The sequence below is a fragment of the Gymnogyps californianus genome, chromosome 1 (genome assembly GCF_018139145.2).
Source record: "Gymnogyps californianus isolate 813 chromosome 1, ASM1813914v2, whole genome shotgun sequence".
In the NCBI taxonomy this organism is placed as follows: Eukaryota; Metazoa; Chordata; class Aves; order Accipitriformes; family Cathartidae; genus Gymnogyps; species Gymnogyps californianus.
In genome coordinates, this window is record NC_059471.1 from 93,562,036 (window position 1) to 93,581,417 (window position 19,382).

General features: G+C 36.5%; 1 protein-coding gene across 1 annotated transcript in view; it reads right to left on the minus strand.

The window, feature by feature from the left end:
* The window catches only part of CFAP47 (cilia and flagella associated protein 47), a 363,098-nt gene extending 344,565 nt beyond the window's left edge, over window positions 1-18,533 (minus strand). The window contains 10 exon segments of the mRNA XM_050891106.1: window positions 1,254-1,446; window positions 2,131-2,366; window positions 2,960-3,093; window positions 3,952-4,112; window positions 4,764-4,992; window positions 7,161-7,299; window positions 9,363-9,488; window positions 14,313-14,463; window positions 17,834-18,061; window positions 18,099-18,533. Coding sequence (XP_050747063.1) covers window positions 1,254-1,446; window positions 2,131-2,366; window positions 2,960-3,093; window positions 3,952-4,112; window positions 4,764-4,992; window positions 7,161-7,299; window positions 9,363-9,488; window positions 14,313-14,463; window positions 17,834-18,061; window positions 18,099-18,533 — 2,032 coding nt within the window.
* Between the last annotated feature and the right edge of the window lie 849 nt (window positions 18,534-19,382).

The following is a 19,382-nucleotide window of genomic DNA, read 5'->3' on the forward strand; positions in this document are numbered from 1 at the left end:
CACTTTCCCTCCACACTTCACTGAAGTTTAAAAGCAAAACACAGGTATCTGTAGCCTATAGAGTACAGATACCCCTCATAACCTCTTTATAAACCTGCAAATAGCAGCAGAATGGGGACATTAATAGACCAAATGGTAGACAAGAGCATTTAGAAAAGCTGACAAAACTTGAATACTACATTAAATCTTTGATCCACAGAAACATATTTTAATTGTCTCTTTGAAGTAGGAAAACTGCAGGAGTTCTGGATTTCAATAATAAAGCCCAGAAATTGCAAAACTTTAGTTTCTCATCAATTCTTCATTGCCATGGACTTGAAATACCTTCCTGAAAGTAGCAGGAATGTCCAGTGGCTTATCAACCATTCTGATACTGAATGAACAGCATTTTATACTGACTTTCCAACGACTTCCTCTTTTTACTTCCCCATGATGTGCTCTCTGAAAAAAATGGGTATTGCCTTCCTTAGTGAGTACATCTTCAAGTGGGCAGCAGTCAATTAAGGAGTATTCAAGCTCCCCTCCTTATCTACATACAGAAATCAGACGCACCACTGTACAGGACAGCCCTGTTGCACGAGTACTAGCTGCAGAAGCTACAGCATATTCGATGCCAGAAAAAGCTACGTTTCCCATGACTGGTTTTAAAATCCAGTGACAGGCTTAGTCAAATCTACTGTAAAGTGATTGCTCATGGGACACATTAGGAACATGAGGAACAAATTAGAGACTAATTATTACATATCCTGAAAGATTCTTTATGCTGGCATAGGCTTCATAGGACAGGAAGAGTCAATGGACATGGGACAGATAGCAGGCTGTATTAACTGGCAAATTCATTCGGCAGTAGTAACTTGCAATCAATAAAGAATACCCTGTTATCTTTCCTAACTTCTTTCTGTGCTTTACCTATGTCTCTACTTACAACTGAAACATATTTGCACTGTGTAATGGTATCGCTGCCAAAAACCAAAGCCTTTATTTTCTGATTTATAAAAGTTAAATAATAATATGATGAAAATTCATGCTTTAATAGTTCGATTTTTGCTAAAATATGAGGGGGGGTTACCAGTATTTTAATCATTGTTTTATACTCTTATGGGTATATGTCATACAACTGAGCATTCCTTCAACTCCCAGAGATATTATTTTCTAAAAACAAACTAAAAATAGTAAAAAATTCTCTTCTAAAATGTTAAAAATGTACTTTTAAAACATTTTATCATTTGTCACTTATCTTTTTAGCATCTTACCAGGATTAATTTTGAATAGAATGTTTTTTCGTTTAGATTTGCATACACCAATAAAGCTCAAATATATCTGGTGAAAGGATTTTGTCTTTGAAACCTGTAACTTATTTTTCTCTAGTCCTGTACCAACGATATCGACAACTTGCTTCACTTTAAATGTTCCTATTTGATGTGGAGAAAATGAAAATATCACATCCTGGAAAAGAAAAGTCATTATGAGACATATGGGGCAGAAAAGCAAAGAGAAAAGTTTTGTGTAATTCTCTGTTTAATTGAGTCACTTCTCTCCACACTTACTTCTAAGACAGGTGTTCAAAACTGGGCTTTTAGAATATGTCAACTGACACACATAAATTAGCAATATAAGGAAACGTAAAACTGCTACACATTAGAACACCACAAAGTTTCACTTGCTCATTTCTGGGACAAATTGTTCTCTCTTGTGCCCTGAGTTACAGGTTTGTGAAATTATAAACGTCTCCATATTTGACTTAAACTTGGCAAAGTTCCTTCCATTAAAAGAAATGTTATCTCACTTGAGTATTTGTGATTTACTGAAAGAAATTAAAAGGATCCTGCAAAGGTTTGAGTATAAATCAATCTTCTCAAGTCAGTAAAATATAAAAAATTTAAAGCCAGGAAAAACCTGGGTAAAGTTTCTTTAGTACTACAATTATTTTTTCTAAATTTAAAATAACACTTGTTGCTTCCTGGAGTACAGGAAAAGTACATAAGTAGAAAAAACATTATATATTTGGCTGATATTAAACATCATGGCTACTGAAATGAAATTGTTCTGGTTTACTTTCAAGAAATTCCACCACTGACCACTGTAAAGTAATCTGTGTATCTACATAATCTAAGAGAAAGAGATAGTTACCTTCGCAGATTTTTTTTTTATTTTTCCTTTTTCAGGAGAAATATGAAAGTGAACAGTCTTGCGGAAGCTGAATGTTACTGGAAGGGAGTTGGATTCATTTTTGAGTGTGCATAGAACTTGTGTTTCTTCACCCAAGAAACAGTCCATAAACTTAATAACTGGTCCTGGATTAAAAGTTAACATGACAGGAAGCCCAGAACCTGTCAAAGCTAACTCCATGCCATGAGGATGATTCACTGCATTAGACAAACACAAAAAACAAACCAACAAACCTCACACACCTATTAGCTTACAAACAGAAAGGTCATACTGTTGTTGTACGGTTGCAAAAACAAAATAATACCGCAATACAATATGATTTATAATGTAATTTTCTATAAACTTAAACACAGGCATGCTTACTTATAATGGCTGTTAGATAACATATTCCCCCATTAAGGAAGTTGAGGGTGATCAAATATTCACTTGAAAATGCACAGAACTGGTATTACCAAAGTGCTGGTGACTTGCAAAAGGCTGGGGTCTTTTTTATGTCCTCCAAATATTTACATTTATAATTAAGTTCCAGGTGTTCACTACCAGCAGGTGTATTCATGACACACATGATTCCCTCCTCCTTTCTATTCACTGTTCAAAGAGTTTTTGGTGCTAAAGCATTAAAGATGTAAGTTACAATAATTTATTTGTATTGATATAAATAAAATAAAACACAGGTTTCCCATAAAACTGCTAAGAAGAAGAAATTAAAAAAAAAAAAAAAATCAAGACATACAGTTTTATCATCCATGTATACATTTCTGATGGTGACTATAGATTTCTGATAACATACTTGTGATTGCTGTGGCACCATCATTGAGGGCCTGCAGATAGCCATCTTTATTCCCAACAGCTTCAAATCTCAGAAACAGTACATAATCTTGTTTCGGTGATGAGTCATTCACTCCAAAGTCCCTTTTACATTTTCTGTAAGAGTCACAATCTTTAATTACTGGGGGGGGGCAAAGAACCCAACCCACAAAAAGATCAAGGCTTATCTTTCATCATCCAGTCTGGCTTCTTTGCTGTCAGTTACAGCTTGAACAAATGATCTCTATACTTCCTTTCAGAAAATGGAACAGTAACAAATTTAAGCGCAACAATATCTGTATGCTTATTATACTAGTCATTTGATATCTTTTCCAGTCTACAACAGTTTTCTAAACTGATGTTACATGCATAATAATCACTTTTAATTAGAGTTTAAGTAAGGGAAAATGGCAAGAGCACTTTTTTTTTTCTTTTCCTTATCTGAAGAAGAAATGTTCCTTTATGCTTACTTTTTTTTTTTAATGGAATGAAAGCTCTCCAAAATGTTTCAGTCTCTTGGTGATGAAATATATATATTCTTTCATAATGCTGCACATATAGTATATCTTTATGAAATAAATCTGCAGTCATTAAAAAGGCACTTAATTTGACACTGTAGAACTCTCTCAACAATCTTTAGATATTCAACATAGTTAATGGGTGCTGCAATTAGTTCCCTTGGCAAAATCTAATAAAATTCTTGTTCTCGCAAAACAAGCTTAACCAATTCGTGGTTCAAATACATTCTTAATGTATTATAAAACATCTCCCAGATAATCACTTCAGACTTTGCTTTCTCATTTGCAGTGTCATGCCGAGCAATTTCTTTTAACACACATAAATACATAAGAAATCATTCAGAAAAAAATTTGCAGACACATTAACTTAAAATGATTTTCTCTAACACAGCCCTTTACAGAATAGTTTAGACTAATCAGCTCACGCGTGTGTGTCTAATTTGGACTACTCACTCACTTTGGACTAAAGCACAATGTAACCAAAGACTTCTCATAAGGTAGCAAGGTTCCTTGACTGGGAATGCACAAGATCAAGGTGGAAACGTCTACATCTCTTGTTCTATTTTTGAGGCTTAAGTCTTGTAAAACAGCATCTGCACTCCTCTGAAGATCTGTCCCCTAAAAAAATAATCAAAATGTGGACTAGTTCAACCTGTTCTGCTTCCACTTTTCTGTTTGGTTTGTGGGTTTTTTTTCCCCCCTACACATACATTTTCATAACTTTCACAACAAGTAGAAAGACATAATGTAAGTAATAGCACTGACATAGTTACATATCACATGGCTAATTAACCAATTTTTAAACATCAATTTCATGTCTATATTTTGAACTCCCTTTTATAAAGGTGATGCTCACTCAGATGATTTCACTGTCCGAGAAAAACAAATGAAACCACAGTTGCTTAACATCTTAGAATACCACAACGTATTTTGATAACTCCTACTAAATGATAAGAAATCCAGTAGGATTTCAAGCAAAACTGCTCAAAAAAAACCCAAAACAAAAAAAACACACCCAGGGAACATACTTAATGTTGTTAAGGTTAAGATTTCACACAGTGAAACGGAAATATCTAAAAAACTTAATTCCAAGGTTAAATTACAGCAAAAAATTTGTTTGTTGGACAGAAGTTTAGAAAGCCTGTTGATCAGGAAATAGTATGACATAGTAAACACTACTAGAAGATGAAAGTTGAGAAACAAAAAAAATGCAAAAGCAGAAATGAAAACAAATTTTCAACTAAAATAAAAACCAGAACAGTTTCTTACCATCTCTCCTCCAATGGCATTGTCTTCCAGTACTGCTACCCAGTCCATACACTCAGGACTTTCATTGTATAAAGATATCTGTTCAGTCTTTGAAGACCCAAAGTAAACTGGTCCAAAGTTAATGCATTCCAACACATTTCCACAAGACACTCCTAGAACTTTAAGAACTTGTTCAACCACAACAGCTTTGATCCATACTTCACTGCAGCCATGACCTTCCAACTCCACTCTGTCAGTAAGAGTAGGAAGCAGCAACAGTTAATGTAGAAAAGTGTTAGAAATAATCATTTTGGTTTATATTAGAACCTATGCAAAACTGAACCAAATCAGAGCATTTAAATCACTGGCTTTCCACAGGTAAACTAAGGGGAGGGAGAGGGGAGGGGGAAGAGAGTGTACTTGACAATGTGATACCTGACAGGAATATTACCAAATCAGGAAGAATCACACATTACATGGCAGAGTTTTGGGGAGCTTTTTGAGTTTTTCCCCTTTTTTAATGTTTGAAACAATAGGAATGACATATCAAAAGAATCAGAGATGTCCACAGATGACACACTGCTCTTATTTCTGAGAATCTTTGTATCTAGATACCAATTTTGGCACATACTTAGTAATTTTCTCTTGGGCAACCGGAGCTAGAAGTTTATCTGAACAAGCATAAAAGAACTGCTGCTGTTCCTGCCTGAATGCTTGATCTTGATGATACCACAAAACACCAAAGGAACATACAGACATTGCACAAATCTTTGTTATTAGAGTTCTACTGGAACAAAGCATATTTGTTCCTGTTGCACAAAACAATCAAATTTAGTAATATAACTTATTGTTCTAATAGAATCAACTATCCTTTTGAATAGCCTCCGAGCTGAAAAAAATTTTAAAAAAAAAAAAAAACCAAACTTTGTTTTGAATAGTCACATATATAACTACACAAGGGATCTGGGAGAGGATCTCAAACTCTTTAAATATCGTCTTTCAACTTCTGAAGAATGATTATGGGATTTTCCAAGACAGAAAAGAAATCTCAAAAAAAATATGAGTAGATTCCTCTGAAAAGAATTTTGCTTGTGCATAGAAGCAAAATGCTTAGAGGACAAGGCAAATGGAAATAACCAGGGTGTTTTCATCAAAACTGTACTATTTCTCCAAGTCAAATTCCTGTCAAATACCCATTTTAAGACTTTCAATATTACCCCGTTTGTTTAAATACATATATACACACTTGTATACACATACGTTTATATATTTGTGCAAGGCTTGACAAGGAAACTTAAGATTTCGTTTAGTCTAAAGGATATAGCAATGACTACTAAGAAATGCCAAATTCACTGACAGAATTATGTAGAATTTAAGGCAGGAAATGGTTGAAGGATTAAATCTGAGCCCTGTGTAGTTACATTCTTTCAGTTTAATAGATAAACTATCTACTCGACTGCAGGAGACAGTAGCCATTTAACCAAGATGGGGTGAAGAAAACAGTGGTGGTAGCCTGGACAGCAAACGAAAGGCAAAAAGCATGACACTTTGCAACCAAAAGTTTGAAACTCAGTAACCAAAGAAAATATCATATGAAGGAGGATGTAACTGTGAGGCAAAATACAGATATCGTCTTCCCTGTCACTCTGATAGACTTTTTCTCCTTTAATTTCATTTCCTTTTCCAACAGGCTACAAAAAGCAAGAACAGGAAGAACTAAACTTTAAGTCATATATCTTAACAATTCAAAAACAAAACAGGAAACACCACCCCACCACCACCCCCAAAAAAACCCTGAAACAGCCACACCCTATTCACTATTATAAGAAAACAGGATTGAAAAGGACTTTCCAGATTGGTATCCACTTCCAAATTCTGGCACTTCGGGGCGGGGCGGGGGGGAGCGGGAAATCTATATTGACCATTTGAAGAGAGACAAGGTAGGCATTTAAAAATAGTCCATTCTTAAAAGAGTTAGTGGTTGCAAATACGTTCCCTCCATTTAAAATGAGATACACCAAAGGACGTCATAATGTTTCTGAGACTCCTGAAACACATAGAGCCAAAAGAAAAATATCAAAGTTACAGAAGCTAAAAAAAGTAAGGAACACAAGATGTGCAGAAAGGTGAACGATACAAAAGCTCTTGGTTAGTGTTACACTGAGAGATGTGGAGACATCCCATATCATTACCATTTATGAGAGATCTTTAATAACACAGCCAGGTACACAATTTATGCATCACTGTTCTGTGGAGATAATATAATCATCAAATTAATTTAATAAAAATAAATGTGGAAGACAGCAACTGACACCTAGGAGCTTAACTTTTTTAGATAAACATTCATAATAAAGACTAGAATTAATAAAGGACAAAAATGTAATTTACAGAGCTGGATTTCTTCAGTCAAACACTCACTTTATCACTTCCTTGATGATTCTGGGTACATCTGTGCAGATATCCACTTTAACTGTCTTTATAGATTTCGGCTCTATTACTCCACTAGTAGGTTCTATGTTAAGCAGAACAACCCCATCATATGATATTTTAAATGTACCTAAAAGAAACAGAATAATAAACAGAATGTTACACAACATAAAGTTGTAGATTTATATTCTTCTATTACACATTTGGAATTACAAAACACATAATGCAGATATTCACAAGCAGTACATTTTGCTATGGAAACAGGAAACATGGAGTTAGTCTTTTTCAAAACTCTTTCTAACACAGAGTAGATCATTATTTCCAGGGTTTCTCTAAACATTACACCCACATGTCCAATGCCACTTCACAAGTTGTATTTGTAACAGAAAAGGTACTCACATTTCAAACAAAAGTGACTATATCATAAAGCAGCTGTAAGTCACATTTTCTAAGTTACAGGCTACTTTATACACAGCTCTAGGCAGCTACCAAAGCCAGAAAGTTAAGTGCATATTGCAGGTAACAGTTTTCATGATTTGGTATGTACACAACACAATTTATTGCAGAAAAGAACAGTGAATATTTCTAGGTTATAAAAAAATTTTTTTAAATGTGAAAAAATTACTAAATGTGTATTTAACTAGCAGCACTAATTATCTGTCATTATATCATAGATAGCAAGAAATTTTTTCAAATGTAGGAAAAACGCACTGTTTGACCTCAGACAGTAGATAATCTCTGATATGAGATCAGAAGCAGGAACAAAGGACTTGTTTTGTGCATGGGATGACATGTGAAATGCAATCCTGAGTCACAGGCCAGCATACAGCACTTCCTGCTGATACAGTTTATGTGCTGCCTATTAGTGCAACCTGCTGTATTATGATTTAGAGAGCCTACAGAAACACAAATTCAGCAGCTCTTCCTTTGTCTGCCCTCAATACATTCTTCATGAACCGCTACTTTCATTCTAATTTTGCTTCTGTCCAATCCTGCAAAACTCCGTCATGCAGCCTGCATGTATCATGCAACAGATTTTATAACTAGAAACAGTTCCTATACAACATGAGAAATTTCACATCATGCAAATTAGTTGTAGATGCATATGTAATGTAGGTTATCTCATTTTCTTTATCTAGTCATAATTTTTCAAAGTAAGAAGTTAGTATGTATGAGTACGAGCTGATTATATAAACTACATACTGCACCTTTAAGTTGAGCTGGCTAGAAAAAAAATTTTCCTTTGTTTTTTGGAAAAAAATAAAAAATAAAATAAAATTCTCTTCTAACTAGACAGCCATTTGATTATTATTTTTTATATATATTGCAACCCATCTCTGTGTTTCTACAATCATGCATTTTCTCTTGGTACAATATTTCTTGTAGAAATCTATGAAGCAAATGTTCACATCACCTTGGCCTAATGCAAATAAAGATACGTTGTGATATAATAAACAGCTGTACAAGTGAGGAACAAAAATAATTAACTGCCTTAAATTTGTTGCTTGAAATGCAGCATAGTTGCCACCCTACTTCTGGAGAAAGGTATCTGCAGTTTTGTCCAGTGGAAAAGGCAGTCAAATAGGTTACTTGGATCATATAAGCATTCTTACGCTCCATTCTCCATGTTTCTTATACTCCTTGGAAGGGTCCCTCACAGAAGTTGAAGAATGTACATGTTTTGAAAGCTGTATGATTTCAAAAGCTATAGCAGCAAGATAAAAGACCTCTCATTATCTTCTGGTAACAAATACAGTTCAATTCCCATCCTAGAGGACTTTAGCTTTGAAAGTACAGGGAGCTTGTAGTTGTTTATTTAATAGACAGCTATTGGGATCACAGAATCACAAAGACAACAAAGCAAGAGCAGATGTGATTTGGTACTATTTATGTTGAGCACAGTAAACCAATGAGCAACTGTTATTTTTGTATCTTCCAGATGGGACTCAAAAGTAGAGAACTCCTAAAATTTGGCAAAGTTCTAAAATCATTTTTCTTCCCTAAGCAGAAATATAGTACTGCCTACAGAAGCAATGGGCCATTTATAACACCTTTAGCTACAACACTCATAATCTGCATAACCCAGAACTTCAGTTAATTTCTACTTGGCCACTGAAATGTTAACTTGCATAAAATTACATTTTCCAAAAAAAATAAAATATTTGTATAATTTAATGCATACTAAATATTTACCTGAAGATGATCCATGGTTAGCAATACTAATCTCTTTACTAATTATTTTACTGTTTGCAATCACTGCACCAAAATTAATCTCTGACTCAATTTCCAGATAACAGCACGGAATTAATCTGCAGAGAAAAGACATAGTTATATTTTCCCAAAACTTGAAAATACCTTTGCATTTTTAAAGAAATTTGATTAAGCACTCCAGTGGAAGAGAGTTCTCCTTTTCTCCTAGTTCTCCTACCAGCGTTTCTGCAACTCACTTCAGCATTATAGCATACACAGGGAAGATGTAAAAGAGATCTAGCTGTCTATCAAGCTGTTTACTTTAATGACTAACTAGTGTAACTTTAAAATAATATAGCTTTAAACAATTAGTTGAAATGGAATGTATACATTTCTATTTAATTTCAAATACTTTATTATAGTACAAAGAACTTTAAATAAAACTATCTTGACTTAGTTGCATCACAAAATAAGACCAAAGTTAACATTCACCGCATTTCATTATCAGCTGCCTGAGCTAAAAGCAGAGAGAAAACACGCATGCCAGTTTCAATTTACAGTCTTCTTGTTTTATAAATACTTTATGTGGCTTCAACAAAACTTATTATAACAGACAGAAGTGGACAATGACACAAGTTATTTCTATTATTTATTTAAGAGCCTCAACCAGTATGACGACACCACTGTATTGGGTACCACTTAGCCATAATGAAAAGATCATACTCACTTCAGGAAACGTGTATTTTAAAGGCACCAGTTTCTGATACAATCACACCTCTGATCTCACATAAAGCTGTGTTTGAAATCAATTGGAATTTTACATCAGCACAGCAGTCTATCTCCTCTTAACCACAAATAGATAGGAACATGCAGGAACAATTGCATCTCATGATCTGCATTACATGCAGTACAGAAGACTAAATTGAGAAGGAAGATAAATCTCTTTGACCAAGCTAGGTAGACCCTGCCCATATAATCTATTGCATAAGGGAGGGGGAGAGGAAGGAGGGGGGGCTTGGGAATTGAATCAGGAAATGCAACAAAAGAAGTTGCTCTTGGGAATGTTAATATACTGCTTTTAATTCTCTTTAATCATTTATTGTAATGCAAAAAAAAAAAATTAGTAAATTCTTGAAAGAGATAGTCTAGACCAGCAGGATGTGGCAAAAACCCCCGACAAAACAATTAAAAAAAACCCAAAAACAAAAAAAACCCAACCACCAGGAAACAGCTATCAAGATTAGAGTACACTTGAAAAGATTGTAAAAACTTCACGTTCTAAGTATTCAGACATTCTTCCAAGAAGCTTTGTTAGAAAAATGAAACACAAGTATCTCTCATCTCAAGATCCAAATATATAAACTTCCCAAGTAGACAGGAATAAGCATAAATTCTAACTGCAATGAGATTTTCTAATAGAGACGGACCTGTGCAAAAAGGGAGATAGTCAAGTTAAAGGTTTTGGGTTTTGTTTTTTAATACAGGGTGGGGTTTGTTTGTTTGGTTTGGTTTTGGTTGAGTTTTTTAAAGAAGATGGAATTTACCTCTGAAGATGCCTAATGTCAAATGTTTTCTTAATATTTTTTTAAAACAAAAAAAATTAATTCTTAATTATTGTATTTCAAAAAAAAAGTTTGGATGAAGAGTTTCAGTTAATCATTTTAAAAAAAAACAAAAAAAACACAAAACAAAAACTACCAACAACTGCAACTGGCTTCTTTGAAACACATTCCCAAACCTTGAGTATAAGTATTTTCTATGGCGATCAAATATTTACATAATTAAATCATTACACTTGTATTACTGAGCACATAATAAGTCCATGGTTAGAGATTAAACTAAGAGCGTTGTTTGGTCTCCAAAACTTATATCAAATACATGAGCCACAAATCAATATGATTAACCACTGGATCTATTCTCATGAGCCAGGCAAATACGTAACAGCTACTTTACTTGCAAACCAAACAACTGTGATATTAATGTCACTAAAGCACAATAGAAATAAAATTCTTTTGGTGGCATTTTTTACCAAATAAATGGTTACAAAAATAAGTGGACTGTTACTCCAGTTTAATGTTGTATGGGAAACTAACCTTTCCTACACTCTCAGTGAATCTCATGGCAGACCAAAGATTATCTTAAAATGAACAGTAGATGTGATTGAAGGAATCACACGAATTCTTGGCAAAAGGGTTAAATCTTTTCATGCTTTCTTTCCTAAACCACCAGTGAACTTTTCTTTCAATAAAATTCTATGGACAAAACATGCAGACCCACAATTTCTACAAATTCATAGTGAATTATACATATGCACATATCACCCTATAACTCATACAGAAACAAAAGCTGAAAAACAATATAATTTCAAAGAAAGAAGACTACAAATAAGCTAATAGGTAAGAGAGAAGTAGCAGACATTTAAAGAAGCCAGTCTGAATAATATCAGCAACTTCCAAATATTTCTTATACAATAACACATTATCTTGGATTATATTTCTGAATTTTCTGAACTTGCTGTCACATGCTTTAAAACTTAATTCTGTTTTGCAGATGTACAACTCTTCAAAGGTACTGCCAGTACACAATCTGAGTGACATTCTCCAAAGACAATGAAAATAAACACTATATTTGAGTCGGCCAAAAATCAGAATTTGTCGCTGATAAGAAGTTGTGTGTGTGTGTCACAAAAATATATAGCAATTTGATGTAAATCTAAGTATAGCCTTAACAATTTTTAAAATCACTTCTTTCAATTCTTGATGTTTTAGGAGAAGTAGCATTAGTGTTCACTACATTATTATTGATACATCAGTAGAAATGATATAACATTATTTAAAATGTAAAAAACCCACACAAACTTTTAAATAGGAAGTGAAAAAAACCCCATCAGAATTAAATAAATTGGCGGGGGGGGGTGTCTGTCCCCCAAAACAGAACATTGCAAATATTTCCTTGAAAATATTTTCAGGTTCTTCCATCAAATTAAACACTTCTGTGGGCATTTCATAGTGACAATGCAATTTTTATCAAAACAATCTTTTGACTAGTAGTTCTCAACTGGTGTTACACTACGTACATTGTTTTCTCAAAATGGTTAATGATGCATTTTAAACTGTGTTTGTATAGAAAAATATATTATTTAGTGACCCTTCAGTGCAATAATTGATTATCATCTATCTATAAACAGCAGACATGCATGACACAAAATACATTTGGGAAAAGACTGATTAAAAAAGAATCATAAAGTGTATTTGCTTTTTCCAGACCAAAAAAATAAAAATTACTATAGCCTGTCAATATTTTTCCCTGCAAAAGCCAGTTAAACATGAAGATTTGAAATACTTAACAACCTAGTGCAAGTCCTTTCCAGAAAGGAGCCACCAGTAGCATTATCATCCTAAGTGGTCTTACCTCCACAATACTACCTTAATAATTTTTTTTTTAAATAAAAAATTTAAAAATTAAAAATTAAACCTAAAAAATAAAAAGTAAAAATATAAAAAAATTTAAAGTGCTCCCTAATCACTTTTTTCTTCTAGGAAAATATATTTTGGGAGAACAGAGAGACAGCTATTTTTAATAGTAAAATGATCATATTGAATTACTAAGTTCTGTACTACCTTATGAAAAGTCATCCCTGTCTTTCAGTCAAAGAAAAGCATTTAGGGCTTTCCATTTAAATTTCTCTAAAGTTAATTAAAGAAAGCTATAATAGCATTGGTTAATACTGTGTTCTAAGAGAATAAAAGTTTACAAACACCACAGAAAAAACAACTAACTGAAATTGTTATTTCCAAGTCTTCTGATGGTAGACAGTCTTTTCCTAAAAAGAGACAAAATTTACAACTTGAAAACCCCATGTCAGACTTAACTATTTGTGTCCTACATTAACAACTGTACAACATTAAAATAATAGAAATCCCACAACTTTTAAGATGAAATGAGGAAAAGCAAATCAGTGAAAAAGATCATGACGTAAGAGGTAAACAAAATGTAGGAGTAAGCATTGCATATCTGAAGGCAAAACCTTACACATTTCAGGCTAGCATGAGATGTTTGTGGGATTGCTTGACTTTTAAAAACAACCCATATACTGAATAATCTCCATGGAAATTCCTTTCTGTTGGTACATGTAATTTGTAATGTTAAGATTTTCATAAAAACTATGATTTGCAATAGTTTATGGGATTCATCTGTCCTAATTTAGGCATCTAAAAGCTGGACCTGTAAACAGAAGTTTGTCATTCTAATTTCTGTTTATAGACAAAGGAGGGAAAGGTACTCCAGAGCAATTGCCCCTCATCCTCGGATAACCACATAGCCTAAGTCTGATAAACTATATTTAGAAGCTTACTTTTTCCAACCAATATATGTCACATACAATATATGACACATATCCATATACACACACATAGACAGGCACACACAATCACACACAGATTGATGAAAATGATCCTTCAATGTGTGACCTTATTCTAAAACGCACACCATATTTTTAGAATTAGGCAACATATGTTTCACTATAATCCAGTTTTGCACATATGGACAATTACTATAAAATCTTTTATATAAGTGGTTCAGTAAGGAGGGGAGACATTAAGAGTAGATGTTAAACTTGTCTAATGTTGATACAGAATTAGAAATTATCAATGTTATCACAACCAACTTAGAATAAAGCAAAAACAAAAACCCAAACTCTCTCTAGGATCTTAGAGGGACATAACCCCAATTAACTTCTTACCTGTGTGCTGCTGGGGGGGGGGGGGGGGGGGGGGGGGGGGGGGGGGGGGGGGGGAACAGGGGGGGAATCTTCCTTTTGTAAGGAAACTTACTATTTGTTTTCAATGCAACTGACAGATTAATTACATAGCCATATGACACGTATTAGCAAACTTTCCACAAGATTAAACGGCAAATAGTAACAGCAGCATATGAACTTTTGACCATCGTACCCAAGCAGGGGGATATCAACTATGTCATCTTCTAGTAAAAGAAGTAGTCTATCTCGAAGATCTTCTTCACTCTCAGGATAATATTCCACAAAAGCTGTAACCTGAAGTCCAGACGCAACAGGTTTTTCTGGATTTTCCACAATCAATTTAAACTGCAATTTAAAAAAATGTAAATATTTTTTAAAATTGTTAAACATTTCTAGATTAAAAACCATATACATGTGGTTCACTTTCAGAAGAATACGCAGATTGATTTAAAATTCACAACCAACTTTAAAATATGCAGGATTTTATAAAATTTCTCTTCCTATTTACTGAAGTCCAGACTTTTTACAGTAAAATAGAAAGACAGAATGAATACTAACCCATCAAATTACACGGAAGAGTTGGTTTAGCAAAATATCATTTCTAGTCTTTCCAAGAGAGCTCTAGGTTTTCCTACTGTTGCAATAAACCTTCTGAAGCAACACAAAATTAAGTCAGCTACTACTCAATGCAGAATCTTTTTAGTACCTGAGAAAGTAACAAGGATTAAGTCTCAGTCCAAAGAAGCAACAAAAGGAGACAGTGTAAGAGTTTTCTCTAGGTCTGACTGACATTCAGCTGATGTCAACAGAAAGTTTCACTGTACATTGAAAATCTGCTTGAAAGGCCCATGGCACCTCCAGTTTTGGGGGTCAAATGAAAGAGAAAAAAAACAGAAGCAGCTGACAGAAAGCACCTTTTTCCTCTCTCAAAAAATAATTCTGGATTTGTCGTTGTCTGTAAGCATCTGCTTATATCCAACACGCCCTGCACATCTTTCCTTGAACAGAATACATGAGTAACCTACTAGCACGTAGTGGGAAATCGAGCAGTTCCCACTTTCCTAGGAAAGCCTCACTGCAAGGTCTAGAGCTTCTCTGGTGTTTCAGTCTCTTTACAATTCATGTCACTCTATGCACAATAGGCTTCTGCTCTATAAGTCCAGTTTAATTAATGTTTATTTCTGAAAGAGAGTCATCCCAGCATTCTTTAAGTTTTCTGTTCTAACTTATGTTTGAAATATGCAAACATATAATTTACTACTTGTTGATTCTATTGTCTGAGCATCTCCTTGTATTCCTTTAAAATTTTCCTAGCAGTATAAACACTCAGCTGAAGGAAATTTGTTATGTAGTATGCATTGTGATTACGGGTTTGACTTTGAAAAAGTAGCCATGTTTTAATTTTGAATTGTGTAAAATTTATCTTTTCTCTAAAGAGAATTAAACAGCCAAACATATTCATTCTATACAAGGGAAAATTAATATATTGTACTACAAACTTCTAATGAAACCTATGGAAAACTGCTTTGTAAGCTAAATTCCTTGAAAGGCATTTCTTGGCCATGCACTATGACAGCTCAAGGAAGGTTATTTTTCAGTTTTTGCACTCTATGAATGTAATGCCTCAGAAAATTTACAGATGAGTCATACACTTCAGAGTCATGTAATCACAGATAGCAGCATAAGGTCTGGGAATGAGAAAGGGCAACACAACAGACCTTTCTGGAACTGAGCATGTGAAGTGGAATCTTGCCCCCTAACTGTCATATTGGTCCTCTTGCGCACAATAGCATTAAAATACTCGGCAAAAGGCATGAGATACTCACAGAGGTAAAAACCTCATAAGTTTTGATTGAGTAACCTTTTCTCTTTTCTAAAATTGACTCTGCCTTTCCACTTGTGGAGCACATGAAAAATTGATAAGGCTGATGAAAACTAACGAAACAGAATAAGCACAGCCCTACCAAATCGAGCACTCTCTACAGTTTCCAGCTCATTCCAAAAGTCTTCAGCTACAGCATAATAATAATCAAGCTGTCTACATCATGCAAATTAGCAAATTTTAGGGGGGGGTATAAAAGGCATACACAGCCTTGGCCACTCTTGCCCTCAAAAAGAAAGGCTGATTACTCAGATAGTGAAATTATCCAAGGTACTTCAATTGTCTGGCAATCATTTTGATGACTACCCTGGAATATACTTATTCATAGTTCAAGTTGCTGTGAACACAAAGCAACATCAGCTTCTGTTCAACCCCCAATGCCAGTCAACCCTTCTATGCTAATTTTGACATAATTAACAGATAATAAACTAGCTAGATGAAAGACCAATACAAAACTACTAACCACAGCTGGGTTTTGCTGGACCCACATAGGTTACAAGTCAAGGGCTAAACTGGTTAGAATTGTAAAGATGCATTTGCCTTTAAGAAGTCTGGCTATGCAATGATTTTTCCAGAACTAATCAGATGCTATTAATAGTAATCTTACTCTCTTCAGAAAAGATTGTAAAACCCTCTTTTCTGAGAAAGCTCTCCGCAAGCAAGCACCACAAATGGGCTACTCCACTCAAAAAACTTAGAATACAATACAGAAATGAGGTAATAAAGCTATCAGTTAGCCCTATGGAAATCCAAGCAAAAACAGTTTCAAAAGTTGTGCCCTTCAGCTGATCTGGAACACTTCACAAATTTGGTGTTCACACCATAGCAAAGTGATCCATTTCTACATAATGCTCCCTGAAGTAACAAGGAACACATGGGCTTCTTGAGGGATAAAATTTCTGGAGAGTACAAAGCCAGCCAGTAAAGCTAAGCAGGATTTGTTACCAACAAGGGACTTGTTGTAGTAAGACATACAAGAAAGCTAATTTATTTCTACTGAAACCATGGGTTTAACAAACAAGGAAGCTCTCTTCAAATTGCTCATGACCTCAGGCAAATATAGGACTGGGAAGGTTGGAGTTAATTTCATTCTGACTTACAGGCTTCAAATGAGCAGCCTCATTTGAAGCTCTATATGAGAACATTTTTCAAGTATCATGGAAACGAGACCTACACATTCTCACAAGAAAACGATAAACCAGGACTGGCTCCCTCCTTCAGAACTGTCACACAAGAAACAATTCAGACAACTTTGGCTCTAAGAACTGCCTCTTATTCTTTCCAGTTTATCCAGTTATTCAACTATTTTAAATTAAATTTCAGTTCACTATCAAATTCCAATCAGTCTCATAAGCTGCTCAGGTATCCACGGTAGCATTTTCCATTTGCAGTAGCTGAACACAGACAAGCATCTACACCTGCCCAAGCAGCCTCTTACACAGGACCTACCTAGCTAGGCAAACCTGTGGGCAGATGTCCCCCCACAAAACTGCAGAAAATAAAAGCAGGGCCTCGAGATGCACTTTTCCTTTGGCAATGTTCTGCAACTCAAGGAGGGCCTGGCAAGCGCAAGGTAAGTGGACTGTGTACCAGTTCCTCAGGGCAAGCCCGAGGGAAGGATACAAACCCGTGGGACCCGGGGCGGGGTGTTCTCATGAGGCACTACCGTTATTCACGCAGGCTGGAGTGGTGCGAGGTGCTGTACAAACAAACACAGAGCCGACAGCTGACTTGTAGAGAGAGGGAGGCCTCGACGACGTTACACCCGCCCGCCCGGGCCAGGGGCCGTGAGGGCAGACACTCCCCGCGGCTTCCCTCCCGGCCACCCCTCACCTGGGGCCGGTGCGGCGGCAGCAGCTGGAGACGACAGCTCTCTACCCGCCGGTTCTGGACGCTGAGCGCGGCGCGGTAGGGACCCCCTGGCACCGCGTCCCTGAAGCACAGTTCAGCCGGGGCGATACGCACCCCAGCCACGTCCCGCCACCCACCCGCCATAGCCGCCGCCTCACCCGGGCGGCCAGCGCGGCCTGGAAACGATCGCTTAGCAACGGACGCAGGACACTGATTGGAAACAAAAGAGCGGCACTTCCAAACCCACCAATCGAAAGAGGAGAAACGGGGTGGAGGCGGGGCGGGTGGCTCGGCTCGGTCCGGCGCGGCTCGGCGGGGGAAGCGGAGCCCGCGGGGTGCGGGCGTCTTCGGCCGCGCGGTGTCGTTGCCCAAAGGAAGGGATTTTTAGCCCGAAGCTGTGGCGTCTGCTTGTGGTCTCCCCAGGCGCGCAGCGTTGAGTCCGCCTTTCTACGCCCTCACACACTGGCGCTTCGGCAGGTGCTGGGGGGCCAGGTAGGCAGGGCTGTTGGGGCAGGTGGAGGGCCGCCATTTCATGGGCACCAGGTCGGGCAGGAGCTGGAAGGAAATAAAAACCCCAGACCTGCTGTTTTTTGGAAGTGCACCAAAATGGCCACATTCCATTGGCCTGCGTAAAGAGATACCTGAGCCGATACCCGCCGTGGGGCTCAGGCTTGTCCAGCATGGTCCCTCTTGTTCACCTGAGGTGTTTTCCTGCTATGAGTCCCTCTCCAACAATGGCCCGGGACAGTGAAGGGTAATATAAACATGGATGTTCTTCCTGCCTTGGGTTTCTTAAAGTAAAGGTGGATTAAATTGAAGTAAAAATGGCCTGATTTCAGGGCATGCATGTTAATCACAGATGTGGTCTACATAGAAACAAGGCAGGGCACTAACACGCCTGTTTGTTGGTGGGAAGCTCAGTGCCTGCAGTGCCAGTGACTAATAATTCATTGCATGCATTTACTGAGTGGTGAAAGATGCGTTCCTGTTCTGTATCCCTATGCCTTCCTATGCTGTAATTTAAGTGGTAAAATGAAGTTGACAAGAATCCAGCAATTAGGCAGACTTGGAGGATAATGGGCCATGTTGTGCTTTGTTTCAAAGTAGGGGGAACAGCACGCACAGCATGCACACAGAACCTCAGACATCAGTTTTGATTAACCCAAAATGTTTTGCCTTGGATTACTTCATCCCTTGAAAGTGCGTGAGGGCTCAAATTATTTATATTTTAAAAGTCAAATGTGAGAAGCTGCAAACATGGATGGCACGGATCAGGAGAACTACAAAGTACAAAAAAGGCAAAAAGCCTATTTTTAATGGGTCAAGAAACCTAGAGGGAGCAAGGAGAGAAGAGAGCCTTTGTTCCTGTTGCTGGGGAATGACGCTACCAGGTCTTTTTGTCACTCATAAAAATTCAAGTGATAGCTACCCATCTGTAGATTACTGAAAAATGAGTGGGAATACGACATTGCAAGCACTAAGGGTAAAATCCAGGCATCTGAAGGGAGTTCCTTGGGAAGACTACTTGAAT